Raw genomic sequence first — 19,512 nt, forward strand, 5'->3', positions numbered from 1 at the left:
ATGAAGAAGAAATGAGAGCGGGAGTCAAAAATATGAAAGCCTTACATTCAGATCTTAAATACTCTGCTCTCTACCCCTTCCTCTCACACACAAGGAGAAAATAAATTACCAGCCTTTTGAAGACTGGTAACCAAGTGGGCTACACATTTTCAACTTTTATCATAACCCAAAGGTATTTAAACATTCAAAAAGATTTCAATTCTGGGCTATAGAGCTTTTCTTCACCAAACTCCTGTGAGTCTAATCCTTAAAAACATTACAATGTGGTTCAAGGGGGAAATGAGGTTGCCTCTGGGTTTACTCTGTTAAGGGATTCAAAGGCAACTTCAGATTTCCATTTCAATCACCGTCCCCCTAATTCCAACTACTTAATAAGTGACGTCTCATTGCTTTTTTAAAGAACTACCCTGAACTGCTTGCATTTCCATTTAATATTAACATTGCAAAATGTGTGCTGTTTTCCTTAATTTATAAACATGTATACTTTCCATAACGATGAAGCTTGTCCAAAAGGTTGTACTTTCTGCTTTGGGTTTATGACGCTTTTCTGAGTCATCTTTAATTACCTGCTGTCTGTCGAAGAACAAGCATTCGCACAGTAAAGCCTGCAAAACAGTGTAAACCTTACATTTCTCTCAGGCTCTTTCAAAACCTGCTGACCAAGCAACAGATCTGTCAGATGCCTGAAACTAGAAAATATTATATATTTTATTTCCTAAAACGTTTCAATGGGTAAACTAAAGACACACACATTTTACTAAAGATTTCAAAAATAGATTGTTGATGAACGAAATGAATGAACATCAGGAAAAAAAATCCAGCTGCCTAAACAAGCGACTGAATAAAAAAATCAAACACCAATATCAATACAACTCAGAGAAAACTGAAGAAATTTGCCCAAAAGGATGTACAAAGTAGTCACAATAATGGCAGCCAAGACGAAGAGCTTAAGAAAAATGACCTTAATATATAAAGTGCAGGGTTTCTACAGAAACCTAGAGGTACTGTTTCAGGTTGTCCCAGCAGCCTAGGAATCAGCACAGAATGGGTTAATTAAATTAGTAATTAAATTAGTAGTTAAGAAGTGCTCTTAACTAAGTAAACTGCCACGACCAATGAGCTGGCATTCCCAACCTGGGGCTATTCCCTACAGTCACTTGAAAAGGTTGTATCTGAGCAGAACAGAATTACCTTTCACTGGAAGTGCTTTCAACCTTCAGCTCAAGGTCTGAAGAACGGTCTAGGGGTGTGTTAAATTAACATCGAAGGGTCAGAATGGAGAACAGTAACGTGTAACCTACAAACAGGGAAACACTCTTGGGATATGTCAGGAATAAGAAAATCAGTGGAAAGGAATAGAAGATTGTAGGAGACACTCAAGTTACAAAGAAGTTAAGTACACAACAGTTCTCAAGGTGATCATCACGGAAAATAAAACATTGAAATTGACCAGAAGAGAAACTTTTAAAATAGGCCACATGCATTCAAGTATGCCGAGAGATGGCTCACAATCGCAATAATAGGAGAACTGGCTGCAATCACTTTAAAATGATTATCTCCCATCTTTAAGAATCCCTGGGGTTCTAGCTGAAAATAGTTACTCTGATCACTAAATTACAGAAGAGGAATGGATAAGTCTACAAATTACAAGCCTCCCAAGAAGAACCACCTAAGTGACGACCGACATTGTAAATTCCTTGAAGGAAACAAGGCACAGAGATAGAAAATCATACTAAACTTAATCTAGCACAAAATGAAGTTTTTTAAAAAATATCTGTACCTAAGGGGAGATTCCTCCCCTGAAGTTCTCAAATACACTCAACAAACACAGAGTTTTTTGTCTTCTTGGAGTGAGTGGCCACTGCACCCACCCAGAGAGGTGGTAGTTTCTTTCAAACCCTTTCCTTCTTTTCCAACCCTTTCCTTCTCTTCCAAGTTGTGATGGGTATACTTTTCTCGTTGCATGTAATGATGACCTTCCAAAGGACACAGGAGTTGACGGCAGTCAGTTGCATTCCAAACTCTGAGCAGTAGCTACAATGTGGGTTTGGGTTCTAGCCCGCGTCTAGTGACATGCTGGTCATTAGCACTGACTCGCTGAGAAAAGACAGAACTTGAACACCGTGCCCTGCAGATGGTCACAGTCTGCAGGGAACCTGGCAGGGGAACTCATCTGGGGGCCATTAGGAACAGAATGACTGTGTTTTCAAACTGTTTGTCTTAGCTGACTTCACAAAATCTTAAAGTGCAAAAGTGTTCTAGATCCAGAAGGAACCTTCAACATTGGCTGGTTCAAACCTTCATTTTATAAACAAGACTTCCAGTGCCTGGAGGGCCAGGACTGGCTCCTTGCCCTCTCTGACCTGAAGCAGTTGGTTGCCTGTGTGCAGAGAGCTGTTTGCTCTGATCCCTCTCAGGTGACACCAGGTGATCTGTGGGGCAGAGAGACAACCATCACCAGTCTGGAATGACATCTATTCTCTTTTTACTTGGACCCACGGACCCATGCCCTGGCTAGCCAGACTTCTCTCCATTGCCTGCCTGGGCACTGGGTTCAAAGCCCCAGTCTCTCCTGGGCTGTCAGTGTTAACCATCTCTCTCCCAGTCCCGCTATATCAAAGGTTGGCCAAAGATGTCAGAACATTGCTGCTGTGTGAATTGGGACCCTCAGCAGCCTCATATGCAAAATGCACATAAAACGAATATATTGTCCAATATATCTTATAGAGTCACAGTGAACAAAATTAGCATTCTGTAAACACTAGCAATGTTAAAATTAATGTGTGATAATGATTACAGGTCTAAGTAAGAAAGAAAGACGTGATAAATATGAGATTTGAAAGGCACACCTACAGAGCAGTCCCAAACAGTGATGACACTGCTTTAGACACACTGCTACAAGGACACATCAATCTTGATTTGCTACTGTGCCACCAACTCAATGCACCGACTGTCTGGAAGAATACTGCCTGTCTCAGCAATTCCTGGGGAAAGCAAGGCATATGCTTTACAATAAAGAAAGAAAAGTCAGAATCTCCTGAACAGCAGTTCTAGCAACAACAGAGCCACCATTGCCAGAGGATTTCTTTTTTCTTTCTTTCTTTCTTTCTTTCTTTCTTTCTTTCTTTCTTTCTCTCTCTCTCTCTCTCTCTTTCTTTCTTTCTTTCGAGAGAGAATGGAAGAGAAGGGCAGAGGGGGGCAGAGAGACCGAATCTTAAGCAGGCTCCGTGCTCAGTGCAGAGCCCTACATGGGGCTCGATCCCATGACCCTGGGATCATGACCTGAGCTGAAATCAAGAGTCGGAAGCTCAACTGACTGAGCCACCCAGGTGCCCCTGCCGAATGATTTCTAATAGATTAGTTCCATACAGCCACTGCTTTTGACAGACCTATCAGGTGACAGACAGAGGCAGAGAAGGAAGAAAAACAAAAACTAGATGGAGAGACTGAAGAACACAGCCACTCAAATGGAGAGAGGCTGGGAGACCTGAGGGGCTCTCCCGAAGCGTCCGCGCTGCCCCACTTTGGGGCCACCTCACGCAACCGCCCCAGCACACAGGGATGCACAGCCACCTCCCTGTACACACTCTAGGGATCCACCATGCTCCTCCTGGAAGGGTGTGGGAGGCTGTTTTCCAATCCAGGCCTTACTGTTCACTGTGTCTCCTCACTCTGGTAAGAAATGTATCTGAGGGGAAAGTGGGACTATTGATTTTTTTTTTTCCCCACTCAATTGTGAACCGCTGAATTTCACTATGTCAAGTCTGTCTTGAAAGGAACTGTGATATCGGCCTGGGCTGCTCACCGTGGACTGGGCAACAGGGATGTAACCCAGATGCCCGAGCTCCTGAACCGTCTGCCACCCTCACTGGAAAGCCCAGAGCGCTACACGACAGGGAGGAGGGAGCAGCCCTGGCTTGCCGCCCACGGCCCGTGCTGCCCAGTCATGCTGACTGAGGTCCCGGGTGCACCAAGGTCCAGCCAGCCGCCCTGCAACCAGGGGTTGAGTTCGTTTCACAGTTTGTGCCAATGGTTTGTAAAACGATGTGACACATTTCTTCCAAATGCGCGAGAAACAATTCATCCATGAGCTTCCAGGACACATTTCACGTGAAGCATGAAAAATTCCAGGAGCTGAGGAATGAAGAACTCGACCACAGGCTAATAGGAGCCAGCCATGAGGATCTAAAGAATGTTAGGAAGTACCGTACGCAGCCCTCATGTCTATTGTTATCACTTGTGATTATTCCTACATTGCTTTATAGTTGGCCACATGCTGCTGGCCAGGGTCACAGCCCGACTCTTCCCTGGTGTGCAAGGCACACAGAACTACAAAGGCCGGGGACTGAGCTAATGGCACTGGAGAGAGATGAGCTATAAGTCGTGACCTTCCTCACTTTATGCCAAACAAACAGATGGAAACTCACACCCCTCATACAGGGATGTGGCTCAAGGAAAACCCCAGAACCTGTCACATCCTTCCTCTCTGTGTCCCCATCCTTCTCCCCACCCACACCCCTCACATCCAATCCCATTACCGATAATGGAAGTGGAGTCAGTGAAGTCAGAATGAGAAGGGATGGTTAATGTGGACAGAGAATCAAGCTCACTGGATAAAAGACATCCATCTAGACCTCTCCCAGTAAAGGAAATTTACAAGGGAAGACAAGGAGTATGTTTTAAGGGTTGGAATCCCGGGAATAAAGGAATTTCGGATGAACATATCTTTCCGGTGGCCCCTGTCCTTTATACATCCCTGCTCTGTCGGCTTCCACACTGTGGAGTCTCTGATTCCCAGGGCTTTAAAAATGTTCCTTGACCACTGAAGGAAAACCATTTTTGTTGGCTCTATCAAAAGGCAGCTAGGATACCTCTGAGAAGGCAGCTCTTCATTCCATCCTAAGATATTTGATCCAAAACGCAGACAGAAAATTCAGAGGGCCGCTTTGACTTCTATTAGAATGTCCAAATAAAAGCCACTGGGTCTCTGGTCCCCAGCATACAACCTTCTACTTCCAGTCCTTCCCTGACATCCTCCAGATGATTCCCAACAAGCAACGCTCAGAAACGATGGCGCCATGCAAGCACGCAGTCTCCACCAGTGATTTTCTCAGAAATGCCGATTGCTATCCTAGTTCCTTTTCAAGCTGAATGTGTAGTTTATCCAGGAAAGAAGCATATCCTTCCCTTTGAACTTGCACATTGCTGAGTTGAGTAAATCAGAAACAGCTTCTTCCTAGACAGCACCCTGGGTTCTGAGCTGGTCTCTATGAAAAATCTTCACCGGTGATGATGATAACAGCTGTGATGTTGAGTGGTCTGTTTCTCCAGATATTTGTAACAATACCAGTCGCTACACCTTGTCTTCGTAAGACTTCAAGATTGGCCTATTTCACAATTTGTCAGCATCTCCCCATCTGGCCTAAGAAGAAACTCTTCTCATAAAAAACAAAGATGTTTGTCAACAAAGCTACTGATGCACGGAAGATCCATTCTTCTGGCTGGGGTTCCTATGAGATATGCCCGCCCCCCCAACCCCACCCAAGTCAACATCTTCTAAAAGAAAACCAGTATCTCATAGGAAAAACTAAGTTAACAGGATCATGCACGATTAGTTAAAAATACTAGACCAAGCACTCTCTGATCTATGAAGCCATATGACTGCACGCTGGCTCCTTTCAACTTCTCCATTTCTGGGAGTCCATGCTGCAGCCCATCAGCTTGGAAAAGGTGTGACTTCCTTCTTAAATGGAAAGCCCACATAATAACAATGATTTTTCCAGTTAATATTTTTGGCCAGGAACAGCGTGAAGCCTCACCTCCCTAGTGTGGAAGAAAGGAAGCTGATGGGTCAAAAACCTGTACCTACACACCCCAAACTGCCCTAAGGCAGGGAGGAGCCTGCCTGTGCCTCTGAGTAAATAAAGGAGATGCCAAGGGTCATCCAGATTATGTGATGCCCCAGGGTGGTCACCCTCCAGCAACACAAAACTCCGCTCAGCGCCGGCAGTGCTCTGAGCTCCTGATGAACATCCCAGGCTGAGAACTTGGGCAGAATAACAGACTAGAAATGAGAGGATCCAAGCTAGGGGCCCCGCTCTATCAGCCTACTGCACCATGGGGATCCTTGTTTTACACGAAGAGAAATAACTTCCTTGGAGCTCTGGAAAGAGACTGTCTTTTATTGGTTCGGACGCCACGGCCGCTGTGGATGGATACAAGGTCTCTTAGCAGCTGCATCACCAGGAAAACTTCTGGAGTTTTTGCATCTTCGTCTGTAACATGCCGACAAGGAGGGTGGCCCGCCTGCCAAACCGGGATACTCTGATCACCACGAGTTAGTGTGTGAGAAAGCATGCCCTCTGCATCTCTGTACAGGCCCAGGACACACCCGCAAGGGTGCTGCCCATGAATTCAGCTCAAAACACAGAGGCTTTGTGCCACACTGCAGCGGATTCTAAGTTAAGCACGCCCCAGCTCCGTCCCGCAAAGAGTCATCAGCTTCCGGGAGAGAAGAGAGGCATATAAGAAATCTCTGTGCTGTTAAAAGCAAAAGGAGAAATAAGTAGGACACATCTGGATGGCAGGACCAAAAAGGGATCATTTTAAGTCTCACATGTAAATATATGCATGTGTAAAGAGAATAATAAATTCGCATGGATATGTCATCTTATGCATTACACATGATACATGCATATAATGTATAATACAATGCACCTGTTACTATGTGCATACGGATGATATATGACATACAAAGTATATACTATACATATTATATAGACTTGTACCTATGTGTGTGTATGTACGTGTGTGTGTGTGTGTGTGTGTGTGGACACGTAAAGATGTAGAATGACTTCCACAGGAAGCAGGAGTGGGAAAGATCCTTACAGGCTGAGGCAACAGTATAAGGATACATATGAAGGTGCAGAGGGAGAGCACGTGGCATAGTCAGTGGTCAGTTTCCTTTAGTTGAAATTTGGCAACAATCCAAATCTCTTCTTCTTCTCCGTGGGCATGAGTTAGATTTCTGAAGGGAAGTATTAGGGCTGGAAGGGGTCCTGAGCACCTCCCTAGAACAGCATCCGGGGCTGGCTTTTCTTGGCTGGATAGGATGTGATATGTGTATAAGAGGGGACCTTTATTCACTGAATAGTCTAAGACACGTTGGGACAGGCAGTTTGAAGGCCTTCAGGAGCCTGAAATCCCATAATAAAAATGACAAGTGGAGGGGCACCTGGGTGGCCCAGTCAGTTGAGCTTCCGACTTTGGCTCAGGTCATGATCTCACAGTTCATGAGTTCAAGCTCCACATCGGGCTCGCTGCTGTCAGCACAGAGTCTGCTTGGAATCCTCTGTTTCCCCTCTCTCTCTGCCCCTCCCCCACTCATGCTCTCTCTCCTTCTCTCTCAAAATTAAATAAATATTTAAAAAATAAGTTTTAAAAAATAAGTTTTAAAAAATGACAAATGCCTGGGTGGCTCAGCCAGTTGAGTGTCTGACTCTTGATTTCAGCTCAGGTCATGATCCCAGGGTCATGGGATCAAGCCCCGTGCCAGGCTCTGTGCTGAGCCTGGAGCCTGCTTAAGATTCTCTCTCTCTCTCTCTCTCTCTCTCTCTCTCCCTCTGCCCCCCTCCCCAGTTGCACTTTCTCTATATATATAAAAAAATAAAAAATATTTAAAATATTTAGGAAAAAAAACCGATAAGCGGTAACCATAGTAAACTGCTATAAGAGCTTTATATGTGTTAGCAGCTGGTCCACATAACAGCCCTGTAACATAGGCGTTATTATTATCATCCCCTCCCCCAAATAATAAAGGATTCTAGCTGCCACGTGGCTGAGTGAGGATAATCAGATGGCGGAGTCCATGTTCTCAGCCACGACAGGCGGTTAGTTTTATGAAGCACTGTCTTCGGCAAACCAACGAAGCAGAACACGAATCGCCCCCCTTGCTCGACACCCACAGCACTTGCAGACCTCACTACCCAGCTGCATACTCATCCGGGCACTCCTCGGCTTTTTATCTAAAGCACGTGGATGTGCGAGTTCTGTCTTTCACCAAAATAGGAACATGACATTGAAGTATAAGACAGTGAAGTGCCTCTTGTGGGCACTGCACAATACAGAATACAGGCAAGATTCTCACTCCACAGGAAACAGATAGGAAACTCGGCTGAGAAGGAACAGACAGCAGCTTAAGTATCAATTTTGCCTCTTATTGGGACTTCCGGCAAATTGCTAACCTTGAACTTTGTTTTCCTCATCTATAAAGTAAATATGATAATAGAAGCAACTCATAAAGCTTAGCACAATGCCTGGCAAAGAGTAAGCGCTCAATAAATGCTAGCTATTATTAACAACCATGCATTCTTCCTGACGGAAACACTGTCATTGACTGAGTTTCCCCCTCTTAATGGCTCACCCCCCCCCCACCGCCCTCAGGGAGAGTATAGTTCACCTCTCTTCAGATGATTGTCCTCAGCCAAGACTGGCATCAGAATCTCCAACAGACCTCAAAGGGAGAGAAGATGCCCCTGGGGATAACTCAGTACACAGTAGAATGGGAAGGAATATGGGCATTTAGTAGGTTGGGTTGCTGGCCAGGTTGTAAAATACCTCGAAATACTCAGGTCTGCCCCACACAATGAAGAGTTCTCCTGTTCAAAATAATGATAGTGCTTCTGCTGAAAAACTACAGCCCTGCTCAGAAAATTCTTGTGTATGAGGGACAGCAGGCAGCATCAATCCCATAAACAGGTCAAGGAGGCGAGTGATCCGAAGTCAGTTAGGAAATCAATACCTCCTTACGGCATCAGGTGGTTCTGCATGGAGGGGAATCTGGTTGGCTAAGGCCAGGGTGTCGTGCAAGGCCTTGCTGACCTCCTGCAGCTCGCCCAGGGACAGCCTGCCCACCAGGGCGGCCAGGTCGCAGCCCTGCCACGGGAGCAGCCGCTCTTGTTCTTCTATTTCCCTTCTCAGTTGCTCATCTTTTGATTCCAGCACAGACATTCTTGCTTGGAGAGCTTCGATTTCTTTCTGTAGAAAGCGGAGAAACCAGATTTTATAAGTTAACCCTGCTCGTGGCAAACCGCTCTGCTGGTAATGAGTCCGTCAAATGAAAGTCAGCCATATGCATGAGAGCCGTGAAGCTCCCCTTCTGAGCCGGGCAGATTTTTGGAGGTTTGCTGAAGTGGAAAAATCACGCCAGCTTTGTATTTCTGATTAGTTGGCATAAGGAAAAACATTCTCTCCCAAGTATTAAATAACTATGGGGGGTGAGCCAGGAATTTGACTTGGAAGAACCAAGCAGATACATAAATGACTTACTTCCTTTCGGGTAGAAGAGCTACAACACAGAGCAGCAAATGTCATGTGCTTGAGGTACGAACTAAGCAGGTAACACAGGTCACAGACCGAGAAAGAAAAGCAGACAGTCCTTGGTCGGTCTGTCCCCAACCATGAAAAGTTAGTGTGTAGAGAAAGATTAAAAATCACAATTTCCTGGGACGCCAGGGTGGCCCAGTCGGTTGAGCTTCCGACTTCGGCTCAGGTCGTGATCTCGCGGTCGGTGAGTTCAAGCCCCGCGTTGGGCTCTATGCTGACAGCTCAGAGCCTGGAGGCTGCTTCGGATTCTGTGTCTCCCTCTCTCTCTGTCCCTCCCCCACTCACGCTCTGTCTCTCTCTGTGTCTCAAAAATGAATAAATGTTAAAAAAAAATTTTTTTTTAAATCACAATTTCCTAAGTCTACAAGATTGAAAGAGCAAAGGGATGCTGCAGATAGTTTGATGCAGTCTAAAGTTCATAAAAAATATTAAGTAAATTTAATTTCCACTAATATAGCAAACCAAAATCCAAAGAATCTATAGAGTATCATCCACTCTTGAGGTCAAAGAAGAAAACAAGCAGCAGGCAACTGAACACACATTGTGTGCACGGTGTTAGAGCACATAATCATCTCACAGCGCACAGTGTTCTGAATTTAAAATGAGGCTTTTTCCGTCACCACCCTCCCATGATGTGTGCATGGGTTTCTGGCTGATAAGAGCAGAGCGCTAATCCTGGGCGCCTCCCCAGCTCTTATCCACGTTGTCTTAAACCCAAGGTACAGATCACCTACAACTGCAACCTCCTGACCCCATTTCCAGTAGGGGGTGGGGGATAGACTCTGAGGCGGAGCTGAAGATCCACCCCTAAGACACGCTAAGAAGAAGACAATGTGTGTCTCCATTGGTCCAACACTACAGTATTATTGCCATTGTTTCCCAGTTAAACCCCCCAACTCCGCCTCTGCCCAAACCCTGTTCCTTTCTTTCTTTCTTCTTTTTAAACTGTGGTAAATACATGTAACATAAAATTCACCACCTTAATCATCTCGTTAAGATTTTTTTTTGACGTTTATTTATTTATTTTGAGGGAGAGAGTGGGGGAGAGACAGGGTGAGTAGGGGAGGGGCAGAGAGAGAGGGAGAAAGAGAATCCCAAGCAGGCTCTGCACTGTCCACATGGAGCCCAATGCAGGGCTCGAACCCACAAAACCGTGAGATCATGACCTGAGCCAAAATTCCAGGCACCCCACCTTAACCACTTTTAATGCCACTTCCGTGGTACTGAGTACATTCACACTGCTCTGCGACGACTGCCGCTGTCTGTCCAAGAGCTCGTTTTATCTTATAAACCAGAACTCTGTCCCCATTAAACTCCAGCTCCCCATTACCCTGCCTTCCCCCAACCCTTGGCAACCACCCTTCTACTTTCTGTGTCTATGAATCTCTAGAAACCTCATAGAAGTAGAATCAGAGTATTTGTCCTTTTGCTTATTTTGCTTAGCATCATGTCCTCAAGGTTCATCCAAGTTGCACCATGTGTCAGAATTTCCTTCCTTTTTAAGTCTGTACAATAGTCCATTGTGTGGATGTACCACATTTGATTTATCCATTCGTCTACAGAGGGACACCTTTTGGCTATCGTGAATAACGCTGCTATGGACATCTCTTTGAGGCCCTGATTTCAATTCCTTTGGGCATCTACCCAGAAGTAGAATTGCTTCATTGTGTGGTAATTCTATTTTTTTTTTTGATGTTTATTTATTTATTTTGAGAAAGAGCACCAACAGGGAAGAGGCACACAAAGGGGGGTGGGGGGGTGGGGGGGGGGAGGGAGGATCGCAAGCAGGCTCCAGGCTCAGTGTGGAGTCCTATGTGGGGCTCGATCCCCTGACCACAGCATCACGACCTGAGCAGATATCAAGAGTCAAACACTCAAAAGACTGAGCCACCCAGGTGCCACAGTAATTCTATTTTTTTTTTTAATTTTTTTTTTCAACGTTTATTTATTTTTGGGACAGAGAGAGACAGAGCATGAACGGGGGAGGGGCAGAGAGAGAGGGAGACACAGAATCGGAAACAGGCTCCAGGCTCTGAGCCATCAGCCCAGAGCCTGACGCGGGGCTCGAACTCACGGACCGCGAGATCGTGACCTGGCTGAAGTCGGACGCTTAACCGACTGCGCCACCCAGGCGCCCCAGTAATTCTATTTTTAATGCTCTGAAGACTCACTGTGCTTTTTCACAGTGGCCCTATGCCTTATTCTTTGTTTTTTAATTTATTTTTTAAAATTTGCATCCAAGTTAGTTAGCATATAGTGCAATAATGATTTCAGGAGTAGAATCCGGTGATTCATCCCCTATGTATAACACCCAGTGCTCACCCCAGCAAGTGTCCTCCTTAATGCCCATCACCCATTTAGCCCATCTCCATATCCAAAACCCCTCCAGCAACCCTCAGTTCTCTGTATTTAGGAGTCTCTTATGTTTCGCCCCCTCCCTGTTTTTATATTATTTTTCCCTCCCTTCCCCTATCTTCATCTGGTTTGTATCTTAAATTCCATGAGTGAAGTCATATGATATTTGTCTTTCTTTGACTAATTTCACTTAGCATAATACACTCCAGTTCCATCCATGCTGTTGAAAATGGCAAGATTTCATTTTTTTTGACTGCCGAGTAATACTCCATTGTGTGCGTGTACACACACACACACACACACACACACACACACCACATCTTCTTTATCCATTCATCCATCGATTGACACATAGGCTCTTTCCATACTTGGGTTACTGTTGATAGTGCTCCTATAACCATTGGGGTGCATGTGCCCCTTAGAAACAGCACACCTGTATCCCTTGGGTAAGTACCTAGTAGAGCAGTTGCTGGGTTGTAGGGTAGTTCTATCTTTAATTTTTTGAGGAACCCCCATACTGTTTTCCAGAATGGCTTCACCAGTTTGCATTCCCACCAGCAGTGCAAACGGCCCACACCCTATTCTTAACACAGAAGTCAAAGTGATTCTTTAAAATGGGATCAGATTATGTCACTTCACTGCTTAGAACCCTCCAATGGCTCCACATTCCAGTCAGAGAGAAGCTCAAGTGATTACAAAGGTGTGCAAGGCCCTGCAAGATCCCTTTTCTCCCTGACCTTCTCCTCCACCATTCTATCCTAGCCTGGCCTCCTGGCTGCCCTTTGCATACAGGAGGCACATCCACACTGCAGGCTTCACATGGCTGTTCCCTCTGCTTTAATCTCACTGTTCAATGAGTTGACCTTAGCCTACGCATGATAGCTCTTACCACCCTACAACAGGGTAAGTAGATAATTTAGGTATTTATTATGTTTGCCATTTCTTATGTATCTCCCCACGCCCACCCCTACTAGAACATCAACTTCACCCTAAGCATTCAATCCTAAGCATTTCAAACAGTATCTGGCACAGAGGAGGCATTCAAATACCTGCTGAATGAATATCCACCTCTCCCCCAGAGTTCTGCCAAGAACATTCCCTTCAAACACTAAGTACCCCGAGCTAAAATTATTTTCTGTACACTCTGACATCAGCAGGAATTATGTAGACCGTTAACTGATACATATTCTTCAAAACCAAAAACAAGATTTCACATTTTCACCCGAACTTTTGTGGTAATGCTCATTGAATATATAAGCATTCAGTTTATTGGAGAATATTTTCAAATTGTGATGACTTTTGCTTCCCTTTGCCACCTTGCTATTTTGGGGATCTGGGTGGGCAAACTCAGATAACAAGAATACCCTGCATGAGGGAGTGGGGATGGGAGGAGGGCGGTCCAGTAACTTGTCCAAGCCCCATAAACTGATCTAAATTCATTCTGTTATTTAGAGCCTAAACCAAGATTAATTCTCGGGTATTAAAGACCCATGCTCTTTCTGGAAGTCCAGATGCCTTCAATGGATGCTTCCTTCTTGCTCCCCATTCCTGCCTCAAAGCCTCCAGGTTCCAGCAGTTGTGGACCCAGCTTTAAGGTGGGGTAGAGGAGCTTTCAGCCTCCTGATTGTCTCTTGCCTTTAAGTCAGTGCTGCTCCAAGACTTCTAGCCCCCGGCCAACTGCTCTGGGCCAACCTGGACATGCAATGCCCGCCAGCTTTTCCCAGACATGCCGGCCTGCCCAGTCCCTACTTACAACTCTGCCCTCTAACACCTGCTCCTTACAGTCCTAACTGGATACGATTTTCCATAAAGGATTTTCATAGCACGGATTTCTTCCTGCTTTTCAAAAGAACTTCGTAAAGGTCAAAATGATAAGAGGTGACAAATTGGCCTGGCAGACAAGGAAAGCGTATTCAAAAGGTAATGAGGAATATCGAAAACAGGCACGAACACCACTGAGCTTTCAAACCCCTAGTAGGTAATGAGATTCCTACAAGCCCTCCAGCCATCTCCACCCATCTCTCCCTTTTGTACTTCACGGGTGGACGGCCAAAGCTCTAATTGCTACATTCAAGCAAAGCAAAGATCCGCCCTGCCCCATGTGGCTTAAATGGGTAAGAAAAATGCTGGCCTATTTCCTGAAGATTCTTCTTCACCTGCTTACCTGCAGCTGCTGCTTTTCTTGAAGAAGCCAGTCTCGTCTGGTGATGGACACACGCAGGGCGTCCTGGGCAGTGGGTTCGAACCGCTTTGGCTCCATTCTGAGCAGGGCTTGGGCGCCGTCACTGCTGGCCCTTAAAGTAAAACATGCATATTGGTACAGAGGTAGAGAAGCTGAAATCCCCAGATCTACAAAATGTTGAGAGAAAGAAATTTCAGGGGCACCTGGGTGGCTCAGTCAGTTGAGCGTCCGACTCTTGATTTCGGCTCAGGTCATGATCCCAGGGTCATGGGATCGAGCCCTGCGTCGGGCTCTGCGCTCAGGGTATAGCCTGCTTAGGATTCTCTCTCTCTCGCTCTCTCTCTCCCCACCCCACCTCCCCTGCTCATGCTCTCTCTTTCTCTCACTCTAAAATTTAAAAAAAAAAAAGAGAGAGAGAGAAATTTCACCAAGTGGCCACCAGCTGTTCTCACACTTAGGCAGGTCATAGGGGTGAGGTCCCTAATGTAAGTTTCTGTTTTAATTACAATCTGTTGGGGCTTTTGCTTTTTCACCCATAGCCAGACTGTTTTACACCTGCATCGTCCAGTACCATGGCCCCTAGTCCCGTGTGCTATGTGCTGAAATTGTAAAATACGCCCCCAGATATTTTTGTTTTTTAATTAGGCTCCATGTCCAACATGGGGCTCAAACTCAAGACCTTGACAAAATCAAGAGTTGCAGGCTCTACCGACTGAACCAGACAGGCACCCCCACGCCAGATTTTAAAGACTTAAAGAGGGCAAAAATATCACAATATTTTTTGTGTGTTACAGGTTGGAATGCTAATATTTTCAATGTATTGGGTTGCATTAAATATTTTTTTTTAATTTTTTTTCAACGTTTTTTATTTATTTTTGGGACAGAGAGAGACAGAGCATGAACGGGGGAGGGGCAGAGAGAGAGGGAGACACAGAATCGGAAACAGGCTCCAGGCTCCGAGCCATCAGCCCAGAGCCCGACGCGGGGCTCGAACTCACGGACCGCGAGATCGTGACCTGGCTGAAGTCGGACGCTTAACCGACTGCGCCACCCAGGCGCCCCAATATTTTGTAAAATTAATTTCACCTGTTTCTTCTTCTATTTAGTGTGGCTACTGGATAATCTGAAATCGTGCCTGTGGTTTGCATTATGTTTTATTGGACAGCACTGACTTGATCGTCCAGAGCCAAATTCCAGGCTGTGGAGATTAAGAAGAGGTATGACTGGTTTGCAGATGCCTGGGTCAGAGCTTCTCAAAAAGGTTTGCTAAAAGACTGTCAAAACCCACTTAAAATCTGGCTCTGTGTCTTTTTCCTGCAGGAGTTGACACATTTGGTCAAAGCTGGGGGAAATGCAGCATAGGCTTGAGTTCATGCTGGTGAGTTGCCTTTGTAAGGGTCTTGCGGGCATTTGTCCTTAAAGGATGACAAATTCGTCCTTAAGGTATTCAATTTCTGGCTCAATGCAGTTGGACAGAAAAATATATATATACCCTAAGTGAAAACCCATGTCAACCATTCAAGGAGGCTACGGTCTAGGAAAACACCACCAACTACAATTAAAAGGCAAACAACAAGCTGGGGAAAATATTGCCAGTCGGGAATCAGAAAAGGGAAAAAATATTGCTAATTTCAAGAGTTCTATCAAACCAAGAAGAATAAAGACGAACACGTCAATCAGAAATTCAAACAAAGGAATTACAAAGAGTCAAGGAAAATGTTTACCATCAAAAATACTTTTCAGTGCAAATTCACACAACATAAAATATCATTTTTCACCTAACTGGCAAAGGTTTCCAGGAACCATGATTGTTTGGTGAGGGAAGGGAATAAGAATTTAGCATAAAATATAACTTGGATCCTATATTCCCACTCCTAAGAGTTCATCATATGTAAATGATCACAGATGTGCACAAAGATTGACTGCAAAAATACATTTTTTAACAGCCCAAAACTGAACACACACAATTGTACCCCAAACGAGGACCAGAGCAGTCAACAATGGCAGTCACTCTGAGCAGCCACTAAAATTAGGTCACCAAAGAAGATGTAACCCCATGGAAAATGATCGCTTTTTTCAAAGCAGCTATCATGATAATATGTATAATATGAAACAACTATTGTAAGAAAAAAAAAAAAACACATGTATATAAAAGATAAGGAAAATATCCACCAAAATGTTATCAGCTCTCACCTCTGAGTGGTGGAATTTCTTCTTTGGGCCCATCTTTGATTTTCTAAGTTTTCTCTAGTAAACGTATGTTATTTTTAACACCATAAGGGAAATGTTCTCTACCACATACACTAAGTAGCTATACTGTTTACTTAAATATTTTAACATAGCCAACCTGTCTGTTGTAGCCCTTGGACAAAACAGACATGTCTGTGTTTGAAATCAATCATATTTCATACATTAATGATCAAGGGTGTCATCCCCTGTGGGAAAGCAGGTGTCGATACCTTCAGACGGTCAAAGGCATGAAGTACACCTGTCCCCTCCCTCGGGATCTCCTTCCAGAGAGCTGTACCTAGCCTGCACATGCATAGCGACTTCAGGATTCAGCAAGTAGGAGCACAAAGCTGCATGTTCTCATCTGTGCATGCACACAGGGTCTCAGTCCCTCCACGTTTCTCGGAAAGAAAACAACTCATTGTTCTTAGATTCCATTTGTGAATGGAATTACATGGTATTTGTCTTTCTTAGTCTAGTTTATTTCCCTTATTTCACTTAGCATAATACCCTCTAGGTCCATCCATTGTCCCAAATGGCACAGTGTCGTTCTTTTTTATGGCTGTATAATATTCCACCATGTATATGCACATGCACATGTGCCACGTTTTCCTTATCCATTTGTCTTCTGATGGACTCTGAGGTTGCTTCCATGTCTTAGCCACTGTAAAGAATGCTGCAATAAACAGAGGGATGCATGTATCTTTTTAAATTAGTATTTTCATCTTCTCTGGGTAAATATTCAATGAATAGACAAAAGCCAGAATACGACCTATGAATACAGAGAACAAACTGATGGTTGCCAGAAGGTTGGGAGTGGGGGGTTGGGTGAAATGGGTGATAAGGAGATACAGGCTTCCAGTTCCGGAATGAGTAAGTCACCGGAATAAAAGGCACAGCCTAAGGAACAGAGTCAATGATATTGTCACAGCCATGGAACAAGACACATGGTAGCTACACTTGTGGTGAACACAGCATACAGTATAAACTTGTCAAATCACTAAGTTGCATACCTGAACTAATGTAACAGTGTGTGTCAGCTATATTCAAAAAGGAAGGAAGGAAGGAAGGAAGGAAGGAAGGAAGGAAGGAAGGAAGGAAGGAAGAGGAAGGGGGGGAGGAAGGAAGGAAGAAAGGAAGGAAGGGGGAGGAAGAAAGGAAGGAAGGAAGGAAGGAAGGAAGGAAGGAAGGAAGGAAGGAAGAGGAAGGGGGAGGGAGGAAGGAAGAAAGGAAGGGAGGAAGGAAGGGGAAGGGGGAGGGAGGAGGAAGAAAGGAAGGGAGGAAGGAAGAAAGAAAGGAAGGAAGGGGGGAGGAAGGAAGGAAGGAAGGAAGGAAGGAAGGAAGGAAGGAAGGAAGGAAGGAAGGAAGGAGGGAGGGAGAGAGGGAGGAAGGAAGGACGAAAGGAAGGCAGGGAGGGAGGAGAAAATGAGTAACTGATCCTAACGTGTTTGTTCTTTGTTCATCTCCTTTCACTCTTACCCCATTTCGTTCAAACATCCTGAAAAAGCAAACGCCATCAAGCTCACCCACTATGTGCCATGGACTGTGCTGGGTGCTAGGGACCCAGAAGTAAAGAAGACTTGGTTCCTGCCCAGAGCAGGGGAGACACACACCGAAAGGAAAATATAAGGCAACGGACAAATGCTCAACCCAGGTCTCAAGCTTATTACTCTAGGAGTTGAAAGATGAAGTGAGTCTTCCACTTCCTCAATCTTAACGTGGCATTTACAAATGAGGGAGCCAACCAAGCACTGCAGCCCTGATATTTTTGGAAACAATGGTAGAAAATAAGTCACCTCAGCTTTTCTAAGTTGTGAAACAGAAGCTACAGAAAAGGGAACCCTCCTCGTATTCCTGGGCCTGACACAGATTCACATTCTCTGAATAATCTCAAAAACTGCTTATTGTAACAGACCACGCAATTTAGAAATTTATTTTAAGACCTGTTACTCTCTGATTCATGTGCTTGAAGGCAAATTACAGGAGTCGTTGTAATAAAAATGCTTAGGCTGATCATAATAAAATAAACTAGTATGAGTTGAGAATTCTCTGTGCACCAGACACTATCATTTTTGTCACACTCACTTCTCCTTACAGACCTAAGAGGAAGTATTATTATTAGAGTTTTGCCACTGAGGAAGCAGGTGTCAGGGGCATTCAGTGACTTGCTCTCGGTCACAATGAGAACAAACAGCAGAGTCCAGGGGTCAGGGGTGCATCCGGCTGATCCCCCCCTTCCCAGTCCTTTCCTGGACAACCTGATGCCATTTAGGCTCTCGGCAAGATTATAAACTTCTGTTTCCTCCTGGCTTCTAATCACACGCCACCCACACCCACAGATTAAGTCCCCTTGCTTGCTCCCCAGCAGGCCCAGCTGAGAATGAAAGGAAGGTCTCAGCATGGGGAGGGAGGTGAGCTTTGAGCCCTAGTTCTGCCTTTTTCTAGCCGTGAGTCCTTGGATTCATTAAAGCTCTCTGAACCTCACCTTCCTCGTTTTTAAAATGAGGAAGGTGGTGAGGATGATGATGCCTTCCCTATATGGCTGATTACGAGGGTCCTAATCAGTTTATTCAACAAATGAACGCCGTGCACCTACTGGGTGCAGGCCCCACCCTCGCGCCAGGTAGGAAGAAGGAGGCAGAACCCCTCTGCCCTCAGAGAGCTTTGCTGTTTGCCGTCCCTCGTGTGTCGTGTTTGCATCGGGAAAATGACCTCTGGATGCATGTCCAGTGGGCACATGGTCCTACACAGTGAAGATTACAGACGAAATGTCCCCGAGGATCTTTACACGTATCAGAAGAGGAAGTCTCTAGAACAAAACCATCACCAACTACTGACGTCCGTGGGAATGGGACGTGCTTCCCCCTCTGGGCTCCAGAGTCTTGGCCTGTCTCGCAGCCACGTGCTCCAGACTGACAGCCTCAGGAGGGGAAAGAACTCACCTCATCTTGTGCTCTGCACTGAGTAGGGGCTTAGCAAATATTTGTTCAATGATCTCATGAGTCCGTGGCCTTAGGAAATCCAGAAGTCGTTTATATTCAGCTTTCTATTTCATTGGATCATTTCTTTGCACTAGTTTATTTCCCAATTTGCTCTGCTTATGCAAATATTAAGAGTTTCCTGAATTTCCTAAATAGATACCATCTGGGTCGGGCTGGGAGTTATTGAAGGAAATCAACATAGAATTGAAAATTAGCTACAGAGACGCTACAGGTGGGTAACTGGGAATTCTCCATATTATTGTTAATCACATTCATTACTAAAGCCATAAGAAAAGCCCCTGTGATTAACCAAAACTCATCTCCCTGTCTCGCACTCTTTGACTCTGAGTATAGAAAGCCATCCATAGATGGCTGAGTGGC

At 45.0% G+C, this 19,512-nt stretch overlaps 1 protein-coding gene and 1 long non-coding RNA gene across 4 annotated transcripts in view; one reads left to right on the forward strand and one right to left on the reverse strand.

Moving 5' to 3' along the window:
* DISC1 (DISC1 scaffold protein) overlaps window positions 1-19,512 on the reverse strand; it is a 351,679-nt gene that overhangs the window by 226,534 nt on the left and 105,633 nt on the right. For all 3 annotated transcript variants that reach the window (XM_086679680.1, XM_086679681.1, XM_086679682.1), the window contains exons 6-7: window positions 13,904-14,033; window positions 8,801-9,036 (exon numbers count right to left, since the gene is read on the reverse strand). In XM_086679680.1, coding sequence (XP_086535806.1) covers window positions 8,801-9,036; window positions 13,904-14,033 — 366 coding nt within the window. The remainder of the gene's footprint in view (window positions 1-8,800; window positions 9,037-13,903; window positions 14,034-19,512) is intronic.
* LOC147575808 (uncharacterized) lies at window positions 11,024-18,195 on the forward strand. The gene is made up of 5 exons (XR_015241578.1): window positions 11,024-11,055; window positions 13,192-13,334; window positions 15,028-15,138; window positions 15,242-15,299; window positions 17,658-18,195. It is a non-coding gene; the product is annotated as an uncharacterized LOC147575808 (long non-coding RNA).

Source organism: Puma concolor, chromosome D2 (genome assembly GCF_028749965.1).
Source record: "Puma concolor isolate L17-30 chromosome D2, mPumCon1.1.hap2, whole genome shotgun sequence".
NCBI lineage: Eukaryota > Metazoa > Chordata > Mammalia > Carnivora > Felidae > Puma > Puma concolor.